Source organism: Puma concolor, chromosome A1 (assembly GCF_028749965.1).
Source record: "Puma concolor isolate L17-30 chromosome A1, mPumCon1.1.hap2, whole genome shotgun sequence".
NCBI classification, from domain to species: domain Eukaryota; kingdom Metazoa; phylum Chordata; class Mammalia; order Carnivora; family Felidae; genus Puma; species Puma concolor.
The window spans coordinates 221,998,517-222,012,393 of record NC_141667.1 but is presented as its reverse complement, the minus strand read 5'-3'; the positions used below and the strand labels follow the sequence as shown (position 1 = coordinate 222,012,393).

Sequence of the window (13,877 nt, the reverse complement as noted above, 5' to 3'; positions counted from 1 at the left end):
ACAAAATGTTCAATTCGTGAAAACTCACTGAGCTGTGCACTTAGGATATATGCACTTTTACTATATCATTTATTCTTCAATAAAAAGTAAAGGGAAACCTATAAAGAGAACCTGCTGTGTCCAACATACAATGTTAGTTTAGCTCTAGGGGATGCGGAAAGATTCAGACAACTCGGATCGTGACTCCAGAAAACTGCAGTTTAGTGTCACTGAGCACGAATGGAAATTTCTAGGATGCATTTTCCAGAGGGATCTTGGGCAACTTGTGCTAGCAACTCCCCACCCTCCTTTTCCCTGCCTTCCCCCGCCGAATCAAGCAGTGCCAAGAAAGGAGAGAGGAGTTTCAGGAGGAGGAGGTCTTTCTTTCCATCTTATCGTATTTTAGTAAAAAACATTTCCAGGAGTGCCTGGCTGACTCTGTGGGTAGAGAAGGTGGCTCTTGGTATCAGGGTCATGAGTTCAAGCCCCATGTTGGGCGTGGCGCCTACTTAATTAAAAAACAAACAAATAAAAACCAAAACATTTCCAAATTCTTATAAAAGGCTGGGTAACTCCCAGAAAAAACCTTCCGTCTCTTCCAGGGGAATTAAATCAAAGGAAGAGTTCTCTGGAATACGGAATGTTAATAGGGCAGGATGAGGAAATAAAATGCAATCTGTATTTTAAGAAAGCAACTAAAAACTACCCAAGATTTGCTTCAGTGTATGGTAACTCCACCCAACTGAACAAAAGCATTTATATTAGAAATTATAATTGAAAATATAACTTGGGAGACATACACTGCTAAGGATGATGTGGCTAAAAGGTACTCTTCCAGGCAGGTCCCTCTCTCCATGACTTAACTATCTTAATGTTGCTAAAGACTGACACATAAATTTTTATTTTAAAAGTAACTTAAAGAGATGGGTGGGTGCATATTTCATGCTAGAGCAAAAGGTTGCTTTCTGCACTGATTCTGTCACAGTAACCTGTACAAATGGCCATAATCAAGAATTATGGGGGGCGAATATTAGTCATTTCTGTCCACAGAAATGGACAGAATTTGTCTCCTCAACATATTACTATATGGAACAAAGGCCTGCATTCCTGAGACCCAAGATACAAATCTTTTTTCTTACCTTTTTCACACTTTGATGCTCTAACTTCAAAAGCCTGCACCTGTACAGATTTTATAACCATTTAAATGTGTGAATCTTTGAAATATTCTTTCAATGGTTCCTCTGAGCACAGTCCAGGCCAAGTTTTTATACTTTGTTCTTTCACTTCCGTTATTACAGGCATCAAGAGAAAAAGTATTCTAATTACTGCAAAAAAGGAAGAAGTCCCTTCAAAACAATCATATTCATTTTGGCCTTTTAGCATAAACAAAACCCTTCCATTTACTTTTACTTATTCAACTGCATTATATTTTGCATACAAGCATCAGCAATCTTCAAACACAAGTTTTTTCTCACATTTCAAAAGAGACAATGGAGCAAATGCTAGCTAGCATTCAGTTCACTGAATAATAAAGCAATATTATTTAGTTTCTTATCTGTATAGTTCAAAGAAAAAACTGAAAAGTGTCTGTGTCCCATAAACAGTAAATATCTCAAGGTGATCTTTCTGACTTGAGCAGTGTGGCCCGCCTAAAGTTTTAACCAGCTATCTGACATGTGCCAAATTCTCACTTCATTTTGGGATGTGTGGATTACAGTTCTGATGCTTAATGTCAAAATCAAGAACAACTATGAAACTGTACCTGTGATTCGAGTAACTACAATCAGCATCTTCAGGAGGTGATTTCAAGATAATGGCCCCTAATTTGCTATCAACTTTCTCCTTCTAGGTAGCCAAATGTGAAAACTGAGATGCCCAGGCCAGGGGTTTTTCAGAAAAACAAAGTCCTGGGGCACCTGGGTGGCTCAGTCAGTTAAGTGTCCAACTTAGGCTCAGGTCATGATCTCACAGTTGGAGTTGGAACCCTGCATCCGGCTCTGCTGACAGTTCAGGGCCTGGAGCCTGCTTCCCATTCTGTGTCTCCCTCTGTCTCCGCCCCTCCCCCACTCGTGCACGTGCTCTCTCTCTCTCTCTCAAAAATAAATAAAAATTAAAAAAAGAGAGAGAAACAAAGTCCTATGTGCTTGGAACTGATTTACATGTTAATTCCAGAAAGCCTGGGTTTGGAAAGCACTTATCAGGTAGGGCCAAGTGCAGGACATTCTTAAATCTACCTGCTGAATTTTGAATTCTAGAGCATGATTAATGATCCTGAAAGGGTGTCAGACAGCCACTGGAAGGATGGCTGGAGAAAGGGATCCAGCAATTGAGTGAAGGATTAACCACAGAACGGGACTTTCTACTGCGTCCATTTCCTTAAAATGAATTCACTCGCCTCCTCCCAGACTTAATGAAACCAAAAACTCCAAAGGCATCACTTACTCCTTACAGTATTTATGAGAAAGTAATTTTTCAAGCGATCACTGGATTCTAACGACCTACTTACTGCCTAGTGGTAGAAGGGATGGAAGGTGGGGAGGCACTAAAGGGAAGAAGAAAACAAGCACATCCTCTCCACGGAATGTCAATATAGTTTACAATTTTCAAAGAGCTGGGTTCTCCTGGAAGTCCTTTGTGGAAGGGAAGAATGCACTGGTAAAAACTCCCTAAGTGTGAGGGAGTAGATTCAGGAACCTTCCATAACAAGCAAGGTCCCTGGGATATAAGCTCATCTGAAATCCCCAGGAGTCACTGGCATTTAGCGGATGCTCAAACAGTGGGCGAAGAGGGGCGCAGAGGACCTGGAAGTTGCTTGCTGAGGCACAGAGCCAAGGCGGTGAAGTGAAAACAACCCATGCAAAGAGCCCTTGATGCCTCCTCTTGTGTTCCGGCACAGTATGGACGCCTCGATTTCGTCTAAGAGCCAGACAGGGGGCCACTGATCCCTCCTTTTTGTTTCTTAACTCATTGCTCTTTACCAGGTACTAACCAGAGTTTCTGGCAGAGCCAACCCCCTGGTTTCTCTGTTCCCCCAAACAGACAGGGAGGTAGACACAGACAGAGACCCCCCCCCCCCCACACACACCCCCCTCCGCCCCAGGTACCTGCAGGAGGATCTTGTTCCCGTCGAGGTCCTCCGTCTGCCAGCGCCCCTCACTGATGGGGCTGCAGGGGTTGGGCAAGAGAGGCACGAGCTCGCCGATGTCCTTGACCCGGAACTCCAGCACCGAGGAGTCGGTGGGGACGGGGGTCTGGTCACAGGGCAGTCTCTTCAGGGAGAACTGGATGTCCACATCCAGATTGGAGAAAATGGGGAAGATGCAGAAGTCCGTCTTCTTCTGGCTGGGGCTGCGCCGGAGGATCAGCTCGTAGAACTTGAGGATGTCGGCGTAGTTGTCGTGGCGACAGTAGATGGTGAAGCGCACGATTTCCTTGCCGTAGTGCACGGGCCGGATGGCCCACAGCGGCGTCCCGGGGGCCAGCGTGAAGAAGTCCTGGCTGCAGGGCAGGTAGGGCAGGAGCCTGCGCGGCACGCGCTCCGTGTGGTGGTGGCGCCAGGGCGGCCGCTGCAGCGTGCGGTGCAGCTGCAGGATGGGCTCCTCGCCGTACTCCTCCTGAAGGAACAGCACCACGGCCAGCGCCGGCTGCGCCACCTTCGGGGGCTTCCTCCGCCGCCGGGGCGCCCGCCTCTCCGAGACTCGGAAGAGCTGCAGGTCCGGGTGGATCCAGGCCAAGACCTTGTCGATGGCCTCCTGCAGGGGCTGGGATTCCCCTGGGTCTGCGATTATGTGGATGCTAACCAGGAAAGGGTCCTGCGCCTCCTCCACGGAGAGCTCACCTGGGGGGCGCAGAGAGAGAAACGAAAAGGACGTGTCATTAAAGGCGTCCCGTGAAGACATGCAAGGCTTTCACGGGAGGAGAGGCTAAATCGTCACTGCGCCGGCTCCGTGATCGTTCGGAGCCGAGAAGCAGAGACCTGACTACTGCTGGGAAGTTCCCACGCCGGCCGGTGCTAGGAGGTCCCCGGTGCCCGACTTCATCAGGTCCAGTGTTACTTTGTATTAGGCGGCAGAAAGTCCAATCTCCACGGATGTGGAAGGGACAGCACGCCCATTAGAAGAGACGCGGCCACATTAAGTGCACGTAGGCCATTTAGTATTTCCCGAAGGAGCTGCAGGGCCTCGCCCCACGAAAGGTCCCTGTAACACTGCACTCCTCTGATTGGCTTGTTTTGCTGGTTTACGTTGTTCACTCATTTAACAAACATTTATGGAATCCTTTCTTTACACTTCCTGCTAGGTGCTGAGCCAGGTACTCACTCTGACAGATAAAGCCCTGGCAGGGGAGGCTCGCTGTGTCCTTTGAGTAGGCTGATCAGGTGGGGTGGCCTGGTCCTGATCACCTTGCTGCTGGAGCAACCATGGGGGTGGGGGAGGGGACCGTGCACGGGGAGCACAGTGTTCTCACAGTGTTCTTGCTGAGGCTGCTTACTGGGGCTGTCGTTAGGGATGGGGGGGGGGGCGCGTGATGGGGCCATTGCTGCCTGCTTAATGCTATCTTATGGGCTTCTCCTTCGGCAACGTCCACTCAGGGGCCCACACATCCTGAACGGGTTGTGTACCTTCCCGATGTCTCTGGCAGAAAGAACATCTTGAGAGCATTGAATTGAAGTGTGAGGTTGGCCATTTAACTTGGCAATGCTACCCCACAGGGTGAAAAGTTTGCTGGCCACACTGGTGTATTTCTAATTCGGAAATATTGAGCACATTTTCTCAACCTGATATAAGACTTGTTCTTAGGGCGCCTGGGTGGCTCAGTTGGTTGGGCGTCTGACTTTGGCTCAGGTCGTGATCTTATGGTTTGTGAGCCCCGTGTTGGGCTCTGTGCTGACAGCTGAGAGCCTGGAGCCTGCTTCGGATTCTGGGTTGCCCTCTCTCTCTCTGCCCCCTCCCTGCTCACACTCTCTTTCTCTTATAAATAAACATTAAAAAAATTTAAAAAAAGAGACTTGTTCTTTTAAAAGGTAACTCTATTTGCATTTTTACAGGCTTTATGACTCATCCAAGGGAAATCAAGAAATCTTTAAGTCCACTGCGACTTGGGGGGAGCGGCTAGATTCATCTAGAATGTAGATCTGTCATCACACACATGCCTCACAATGTCCACTAGGGTATTAGACCGAAGTCAATCATGCAGTCAATAACGTGTGAGAAGCGTGATGTGCTTTTGTGCTTTTAGGAACAATAAACTCGATCAATTCACAGGATGAAAAGTCAATTTTTTTTTTCTAGGTTCGCAAGACATGCCAAATGGGCTTGCAGGTATATTTCATTATATTCACCTGTAATAACATGGTTTTAACTCTGTTGGATCAAAACCTGTCTGAATTTCCATCCCAACTCCGGCTGTTAGATTATTTCACTTGGGAACAGTTAATTCAGTCTGTTGTGGCCTTTCTTATTTACTCATTTATTTACGCAGTTGTCGGGCAATCAGTATGTAGCAGACCCTTGAGAGACGAGGAAGCTGGTGTCATCGAGTACTATGGGAGTCTGTCGACGTAGACCCTGGTGTGAATACTGCTGCTCCCCTAGAATTGTGCAGGATATAACCCAGACAACCACAACAGCAGCCCTCTAAAGAATCATTAAGTCACAAATGAGAACGTCGTAAATACAGTCATAAAAAATTAAAATTCAATCTGATATATGCCTATAGGAAACACAACAGAGTAGCATTTTAGGCAGGGGTTAGAGTCTAAGGTTACCCTGAGCTAAAAATTACCTATAGACAATATTACTATTGAAAAGTCCCTTAAATTTCCAATATGGCACTGAAGGTCCTGCTTGTAACAAGACAGCATAGTCAGACAGGTGTTCCTCTGGCTGAACCCCAGATGAAATAACAGGCTTGCTGCACGGCTTATGTTATAAAAGAATAGTCTTGTATCAGTAAGCACCAGATCCCTACTCAGCAGGCTCTGCCTTTCCCCCTGCGAGAGGCTTCTGGAACATAAGGATGGCCAAGGTAACAGCAAAGTCAAGTCTCAGCACTTCCATGATCATGGACTAGAATGGTGGGTGAAATTATATAACTCCAGCCCCTTACGGCTGAGCATGTATTCTTGAACTTGTACCAGTTAAATATGAGCGTGATGTCCTTCCAATTTACTACTGTGTGACAAAGGACGGAGCAACTTTTCTTCCAGACTGCTTCTGGGAAGGTTTTCTGGAGTTTTCTGAACTGGGCCTTGAAGGGTAAACAAGATCTCACTCATAATAACCTCCAATGTGGGGGAGATCACTGCGGGAAGAGGGAAGACTGTTTATGAAGGCACAGAATGGTGCAAAAAAACAAGCACATTTGGAAGGGGGTGGTGAGTAATTCTGAAACGTGGTAACAGACGCAGCGGGGAAAAGTGGACTGGAGCCAAGTTGTACAGGGCTTCAGCTCAATTTGGTAGTGATAAGGGGCAGTGGAAAGTTTTAATAAAGGGATGCTGGAATCCAGTCAGGGGGAAGCCAAGTGAGAAGTCATAAAATGAGTAAACAGCCTAGACAACAGATAACAAGACTTGGCCTTGGAGGAGATGCGTTACTGGCCCTCGCTCTTTTCCTGCCCTGTATCCTTGCTCTCTGCCACGGGACTTTATAGTTCCTCCCACTAATGGGTGAAGTGCTTTCCCTTCCCTTTGACTTCGGGTTCGACCATATGTCTAACTCTGCTCAACAGAAAGACACAATGGTGACGCGTGTTGGGGCCCGCCTTCTTGTGCTTCTGACACTTCCCTGAGAAGAATGTGCTCGGGCTAGCACATTAGTGCCAGAAAGCAGGATAGGAGACACATGGATCACAGCCGCCCTAGCTGAGTCCGGCCTGTATCAGCCAATCTCATACACCCACAGAAGAAACATGGGAAGAGCCACCTAGCTGGGCCTGGTCTGGAGCACCTAAGACATGTGAGAAATAAGAATTGACTGTTGTTTCAAGCCAGTGTTTGGGGGGGGTGGTTGTTACACAGCAATATTTCCAGGTTCAGTGGATATACAGAAAAGGCACAGATTCACAGGCTCTTGAGGAGGCACAGGGGACTAGCTTTGGAGCCCACAGGCCTGGGATGGGAGGCAGGGAAAGCAGGAGAGGAGTGTACCATGATGTTTCTGGCTTGAGTAACTGGTCAGTTATCGATGCTTAACTAAGACACACATAATAGAGGAAGAAGGGCAGATTTGTGGGTAAAGATAAAGAGTTCCGCTTCGGCCATGTTGGTGAGACGGACAGCCTGAACGACTGTCAGGAGGGATGTCCTGTTAGCAATGGGACCTATGCGCTGTTGAGGTCATGGGCTGAACTGAAGGATGGATCAAGTTACCTTTCGACTGTATTCTTGCTTTCATGCAGTTATCTGATACATGTGTGCCCCCATATAGATCTGAATCAGTGGAAATCATCATGGTGGCTTAAGAAACAAATCAGAATTCATGGGCTCTTGTGGTTTTTCTCTTTGTTTGCTCTTCTGCTCACCTGGCTACTTTCTGTTTCGCTGAACAACCACTATCAGCAGAAGTGCAGCACAAGGCAAACCAATGAAATTTCCCACTGGTCAGCAACGCCAGCAAAGGTAGGAGAAGGTACCACAGCCAAGTAAAAGGCATATTTCACTTTTCCGCGGTCACTTGATCTCCCAACAGTGGGGACACGCGACTTTGCTGAACATTTATGAATGTTCAGTATGAACAGAAAGAGGTAGAAAGGCTTGGAAAGATTTAGGGGATGAAGAAATGTACTTGAGAAAACTACAGAGGATTTCTGTGAGAGGAGAAAAGGACATATGGAGTAGAAAAAATATTTGAGAAAAGGAGCTGTCAGAACAGTGAGGCAGTCCCGCTGAGATACTGAGCCCACTCTCAGGGTGTGTGCCTAGCCACGTATGTGGAGAGACGTTAGCCAAGACACGTATGATGTTCTCTGTGGGCCAGCACTTTCTCAGTGTTCTATGTATATAAACTCATTTAATCCTTAAAACAACCCTGGGGGGGGGGGGACTATCATTGTCTCCATTTTAGAGAGCAGAAAATCGAGGCACAGAGAGGCGAAGTAATCTGCCAAGGTCGCACAGCATCCGAGGCGCGTCTGCACAGTCACCGACGGTTCTGCAGGGAAGTGTGCTTACCCTCCAGCGCTGTATTCGTTTCATAGCAGGAGGAGAGCGGCCCCGCCCCATCATTTCTGGTCACACTACTAGTCACCACTCTCCACTGCTTTCCTGCCTCCTTCTGGCCAGCTGGCTTCTCAGCCACCGGCCACCAGCTCCATGTCCTGGTCACTCATTTACATCTCTTTCTTCTGGCCCTGGGTGTGCGAAGAAGAAGGATCCAGAAACCACCTCCCCGATGGCACACACCCAGGTCTTTACATCTGAGTGCTGCCCTCTCATGCTTGCAGGCGAGCGTGAGGCCTAGGTGTGGAGAGGTCGCAGGGAAGGTGGCTTCTGAGTCCCCGAGACAGAGTTGTCAGGGCGCCTGGCGTCAGGACACCTCCATCCGCCACACAAAGGTTTCCCAGAGAGAGCTGTAACAAAGGCCATGCTGAAGCCCCCGCGGATGAGTGCATGTTGACAGCTTTGCGAAAAGGCAAGATGCCCAGCCTTCGAGCAGGGTGGGGGCACGGCGAGAGGCATCTGACCGAGCACCGGTTCGCCTGGGCAGCCCGGGCAGCCTGGGCAGCCTGGGATGCAGCCAAGAGCAAGCAGGGAAGGAAGATGGAGACCCGACCCCCGAGCTCCCTTTGCACTGCGTGCATCAGGGCGATGTAAGTCGATAAAATCCTACCCTGAGAAGACTGAGAGTGAGCGGTGGCATTAATAGGCTCCAGCCATCACCAGCACGTGCCCACTGCACGAGGCCTTAAAATAAACGGGCCCCAGGAGCCACAGTGTGCAGCTCCAAACCGTCACTGGGTGCTGGGTGCTAGGGTTATCCACACCCCAAAGAAAACGTGCCTCCTGGAGCTGGATAGGAAACCAAGTATTTGAGGGGAAGGAGAGGAAATGTGAATAATTAATTGTCATGGAAAGCCTCTCTGCCTCCCTGCAGAAGCAGGGATGTTGCGACTGTGGGAGATGCTCTGCCTTTATCGTATCTATTACACGTCTTCTCGGAGGGCCTCAGACCGCACCTGTTCACTTAGGGTGAGACACAGACCAGACATGAACTGGGCAACAGACTTCCCCAGGGCCGGTTAGAGGATAGGAGCTGTTCATAAACTTACAGGTATTACCAAAGCTGTCAGATTCCTTCCCGTGTGATCATACACAGTTAGGTTTTTTTTTTTTTATAATGTAAAACAAAAAGCAGCTCTAAGTAAAGCACTGTCAGAGTCAGGCCTTCTATGAGGCAGAAGGTGTACTATGAATCTGTGTATTTGTTACATTTCCCCCAATATTTCACCTCTCTTGTATATCCCTTGTCTCTTATTTAGGTGTTAAGAAAAAATGTTTTTTTTAAATAGAAATTTCTCTTGAGAGAGAGAGAGAGAGAGAGAGCGTGCAAGAAAGCATGACTAGGGTAGGCGCAGAGAGAGGGAGAGAGAATTCAGAGCAGGCTCCGTGCTGTCAGCACAGAGCCTGATGCCAGGCTCTAACTCATGAACCGTGAGATCATGACTTGAGCCGATATCGAGTCAGACGCTTAACCGATTGAGCCGCCCAGGTGCCCCGGGTCTCTGAAGTTCAAAAGATAACAATTTAGACAGTAATAACCATATATGAAGCTCTTATTTGCCAGACACTGTCCTAAAAGCTTTACATATGTTATCTCACTTAGTTTAAAACAATACCATGATAAAGGTGTATTCTCCCCACGCCACAGGTGAAATATTCATGGATCTGACAAGGGCCCACCCAGAACAGGGTCTCCGTGCTTTGCACCTGTGCGCTTTCTCGCTCTCTAGCTCACCGTCCTTGCTTTGCTTGGCTGGGCCCTGAAAGTGTGGCTCAGCTCCTTCAGGCAATGCGGCAGGAGATTCTGCCGTGAATGGAGGAGGCCCATTATGCCTGGGCAGTTTCTGGCAATCCCGGGCCTGCCTGGACGCGTTAAGCTGGAGTCTGGTAAAGTCTGGGCAGAGACTGAGGTCCTTCTGCCTGTTGACAGACATCCTGATGCTGGACCTCCCACTCAGCTGTCTCAGTGCTGCCTGCACCGGGACTCCTGCCATCCTTCGCACCCGGGGGGCTTCACCCCATTCTTGCCTGTGCTGTCTCCCACTGCCTGGGGCCTGCCAGGCTGGCCCTCCTCTCAGAACTGGCAAACTACTGTGTGTCCCCAAAGTATTTCCTTCCCAGCAGCAGGTATGTCTAGTTCAAAGTCCGGATCTCTCATTTCAAAGGCAAGGCCCAGCCAACTCTCAGGATACAAGTTCAGATGCCTCCTTCTAGAAGTTTTGGACGATGGCTGACGTCTCTGTCATTTTATCCACCATTTATCGCTGACGACTTACAATACAAATCATTTACCGAACCAGGCAATGTTGATTGAACACCTACTCTGTGCTGGGCACCGCAGGATACAGTGGGGAACGAAAGACTTTCTGCCTTCCTGGAACTTATAATCTAGTGGGGGAGTCAGAGCAAGGAAATATAGAAGATGAAGTCAGGCAGCTAAGTGCAAGGGACAGACACTTCACTGAGCAACCTATCCTGAATGTGGTACCCTAACAGGTTTCCAAGGCAACAGCCATAACCAGTTAGCATCACCTGAATAAACTGCCATGTGCCATTCTAGTGTCACAAGAGGCTAAAAGAATCAGACCAAGGGCACCTCCAGCTGCTGCCGGTTTAGGGAATTTGGCCCTGGAGCTTGCCTGGACATTTCTCGAACCGCATATGCAGGAGGCTGAATAAACTCCTTATTTGCATTTCTAAAGCCCCTCTCTGTGGCACTGAGCCCTTCAGGGACTTGGATCCTTGGTCTGGTCAACCAGACCCTCATGACTGAGTGGCAGAAAACCCAGGTGAGACGGCGGATCGGGTGTGCAACAAAGGCAGGCCGGGCGCAGGCGGACGCTGGGAAGAAAAATTAGGTCAGGAAGCAGGAGGAAAAGAGGCTCCAGGGTGACGAACACAAAACCGACTCCATTGTCAAGTGCCACAAAAGAGCCAGCCTCCCCCCACTAAGCTGCCCGGTCTTCCCGGGAATGCCTGCCTGAAGTGAAGGCTCTCAGAAAGGGGCTTCCAAATTCCTTCTCCAGAGAGTCTATTCATCCCGAATGTAATGAATAACCTGCCTTCATCGTTTTTTTTTCTTTCTTTCTTAACAGTTTTCCTTTAAAGCTAGTTCCTCAGACCTCTGAACTAATGAACAAACTGAAGCAATTCCCTTTGCCCCTGCCAATAGCTAAGATAAAATCTCAGGCTTTCTCAATCCTTAGTAGTTTTAGGATTTTGACAAGGCTTTTGGTTGACCTCCAATGCTGGGCTGTGAAAGTGGCAAGGCTGACCCCAGTGCCAGCCCCGGCCGAAGCCAAAATTAGAGGCAGGGTGGGAATAGCGAGAATCTGGTGGCAACAACGTGACACGCAAGGTTTTTTAACATTGGGGATCCGAATAATGCAGATAAAATTGTGCTCCTCTCGGGGCACCTGGGTGGCTCGGTCGGTTGAGCGTCTGACTTTGGCTCAGGTCATGATCCCACGGTTCATGAGTTCAAACCCCACGTCAAGCTTTCTGTGGTCAACGCAGAAACCACTTGGGGTCCTCTGTCTCTCCCTCTCTCTGCCCCTTGCCCACATTTTCTCGCTCGCTGGCTCAAAGATAAACAAACATTAAAAAAAAAAAAAAGTTCTCCTCGGGGCACCTGGATGGCTCAGTCGGTTGAGCCTCCGACTTCGGCTCAGGACATGATATCACAGTTTGTGAGTTCAAGTCCCGCATGGGGCTCTGTGCTGACAGCTCAGAGCCTGGAGCCTGCTTCAGATTCTGGGTCTCCCTTTCTCTCTGTTCCTCCCCTGCTTGTGCTCTCTCTTTCTCTCTCTCTCAAAAATAAAGAAAGATTAAAAAAAAAAAAAAGTTCTCCTCTCTCAGCCTGAGTTCACAGTACTTTCTTGTAATTGGAAAATGGAATATAGGCTGAGGTGGTTAAGCCAAAACCTATATTTTCATTTGGCAGAGGAAAACAATGTGGAATCTTTCTGATCCTTAGGCCTTTTCCAGCCGTAACGATAGCTGCCTGCCTTCTCTATTCTCACCATCTGCTGCAGGAACGACGTCAGGGATCTGGAAGTGTGGCACTCGCGTGCCAGTGTCCTGCTACACTATTGAGACCCTATTAAGGACACTGTTAAGGACGAAATAATAGAGAAAGTAAGACAGGGTCTTTAGACACCCTGCATATTTTTTCCCCTTGAAAAGGAAATACGCATTTGATTTTGTACGTACTTCTAAGTTTCATTCTGAAATAAGCCTCCAGATAGGAAGAAGAGGGGGAAGCAAAGGCCAGCCACTCACCAGAGAGCAACGACAAAGACCCTTTAAATTCCAACACAGCCTGGCATAAATTCTGAAAGGGGAGTAGGAGGTTGCTAGGTCATTAGTGTGAGAAGGTATACAAGCGGTACGAACGAGGGCCATCTCTTGATGGCAGAGTTGTTATCTAAGTCCTTACGACTGCAGTGATTTTGAAAGTTTATGAGAAGGTAACACAGGTCTGTTGCCCACCGAAGTCTGATGCTTAATACTGGACAAAGACCCTCGGAGTATAAAAGGCAAAGGGCTCGACATGACAGAAGCGATGCTAGTATTTTACACAGAATCCTTTCTTCTACTCAGGAATGTGCACTCGTTTTCAACCGCTTCATATATACCTTGTCATTTTCAGCAGTAGCAAAGTCATCCTGAGAGCCAGGACCTCAAGAAAATTCTACAGACTGGGAGATGAGGCAGCAGGGCTCGCAAACAACGGGGTTAGGATATTCATTGTGTTTTGAGAGGTAAGTTACATCTATCACAATGGAACAGACAAAAGAGGAGGACGGTGACCAAAACCTACCCCAATGATTTGTTCACCAACCAACCCCAGACCTCTAATAACTGGAGCTGGTGGGAGAAGTCCTCACAATTACAGTAATTAAGACTTATTTTACAAAGGGATTTATTCTGGCAGGATGTTGAAAAATCAAACGTTTAGCTATTACAACTGTTTTAGGAAAAAGCACTACGTAGGTGCTCATAAAATATATCCTGACCGCCACAGGAGGAAGACCAGTGATGAGATCTGGTGCTGGCTTTGCTCATGATCAAACTAGCAATGCAGGGAAGGGAGGCTGTGGACTTTTTTTTTTTTTTTCTGGTTTAAAATTTGATCAAATGTTCCACTGCTTGACCAATCTCAACATGATACTGACACGTTCCTGGTCCTTGTTTCCATTTCCTTAGAAAATATGTACCTTCCAACCCCCTGAAGAACAAGCCTACTGGACATGACTAGAAAATTAAAGATGGAGGAGGCATTTAGTCTAGCCTCCTCATGTCATAGATGAGGTCCAGTGACTTGCCCAAGTTGACCGGCCACTTAATGGCAGGTCTAGAAAGGAGCAGACATCTCCCAGACTCCCAGTTCGGGGCTCTGCTTCAGCTCTCCTGTAAACAGCCCCAACGACTGCACGGCAGGAGGACACACGTCCCTTCTGGAGCTCACAACCTAACTGAGGAAGCAAGGTATTCACACATGACAAAGAGAAGGAAAACAAAGTGGGAGATGTGTTCTAAACGACACAGCAGATGAATTTTAGAGAGAATAACCAAAGTTCCCATTTACCACAATTTTCTTCTTGCCTTGTGGCCCTCCACCTGCACATTTGGGGCTGTTCATGGCTTCCAGGAGGGTGGGGGCAGATAGGCCCAT

At 48.0% G+C, this 13,877-nt stretch overlaps 1 protein-coding gene across 1 annotated transcript in view; it reads right to left on the bottom strand.

Moving 5' to 3' along the window:
- Positions 1–13,877, bottom strand: part of FAM124A (family with sequence similarity 124 member A) — a 100,973-nt gene that overhangs the window by 68,260 nt on the left and 18,836 nt on the right. Inside the window, exon 3 of the mRNA XM_086712667.1 lies at positions 3,084–3,817. Within this exon, the coding sequence (XP_086568793.1) occupies positions 3,084–3,817 (734 nt within the window). The remainder of the gene's footprint in view (positions 1–3,083; positions 3,818–13,877) is intronic.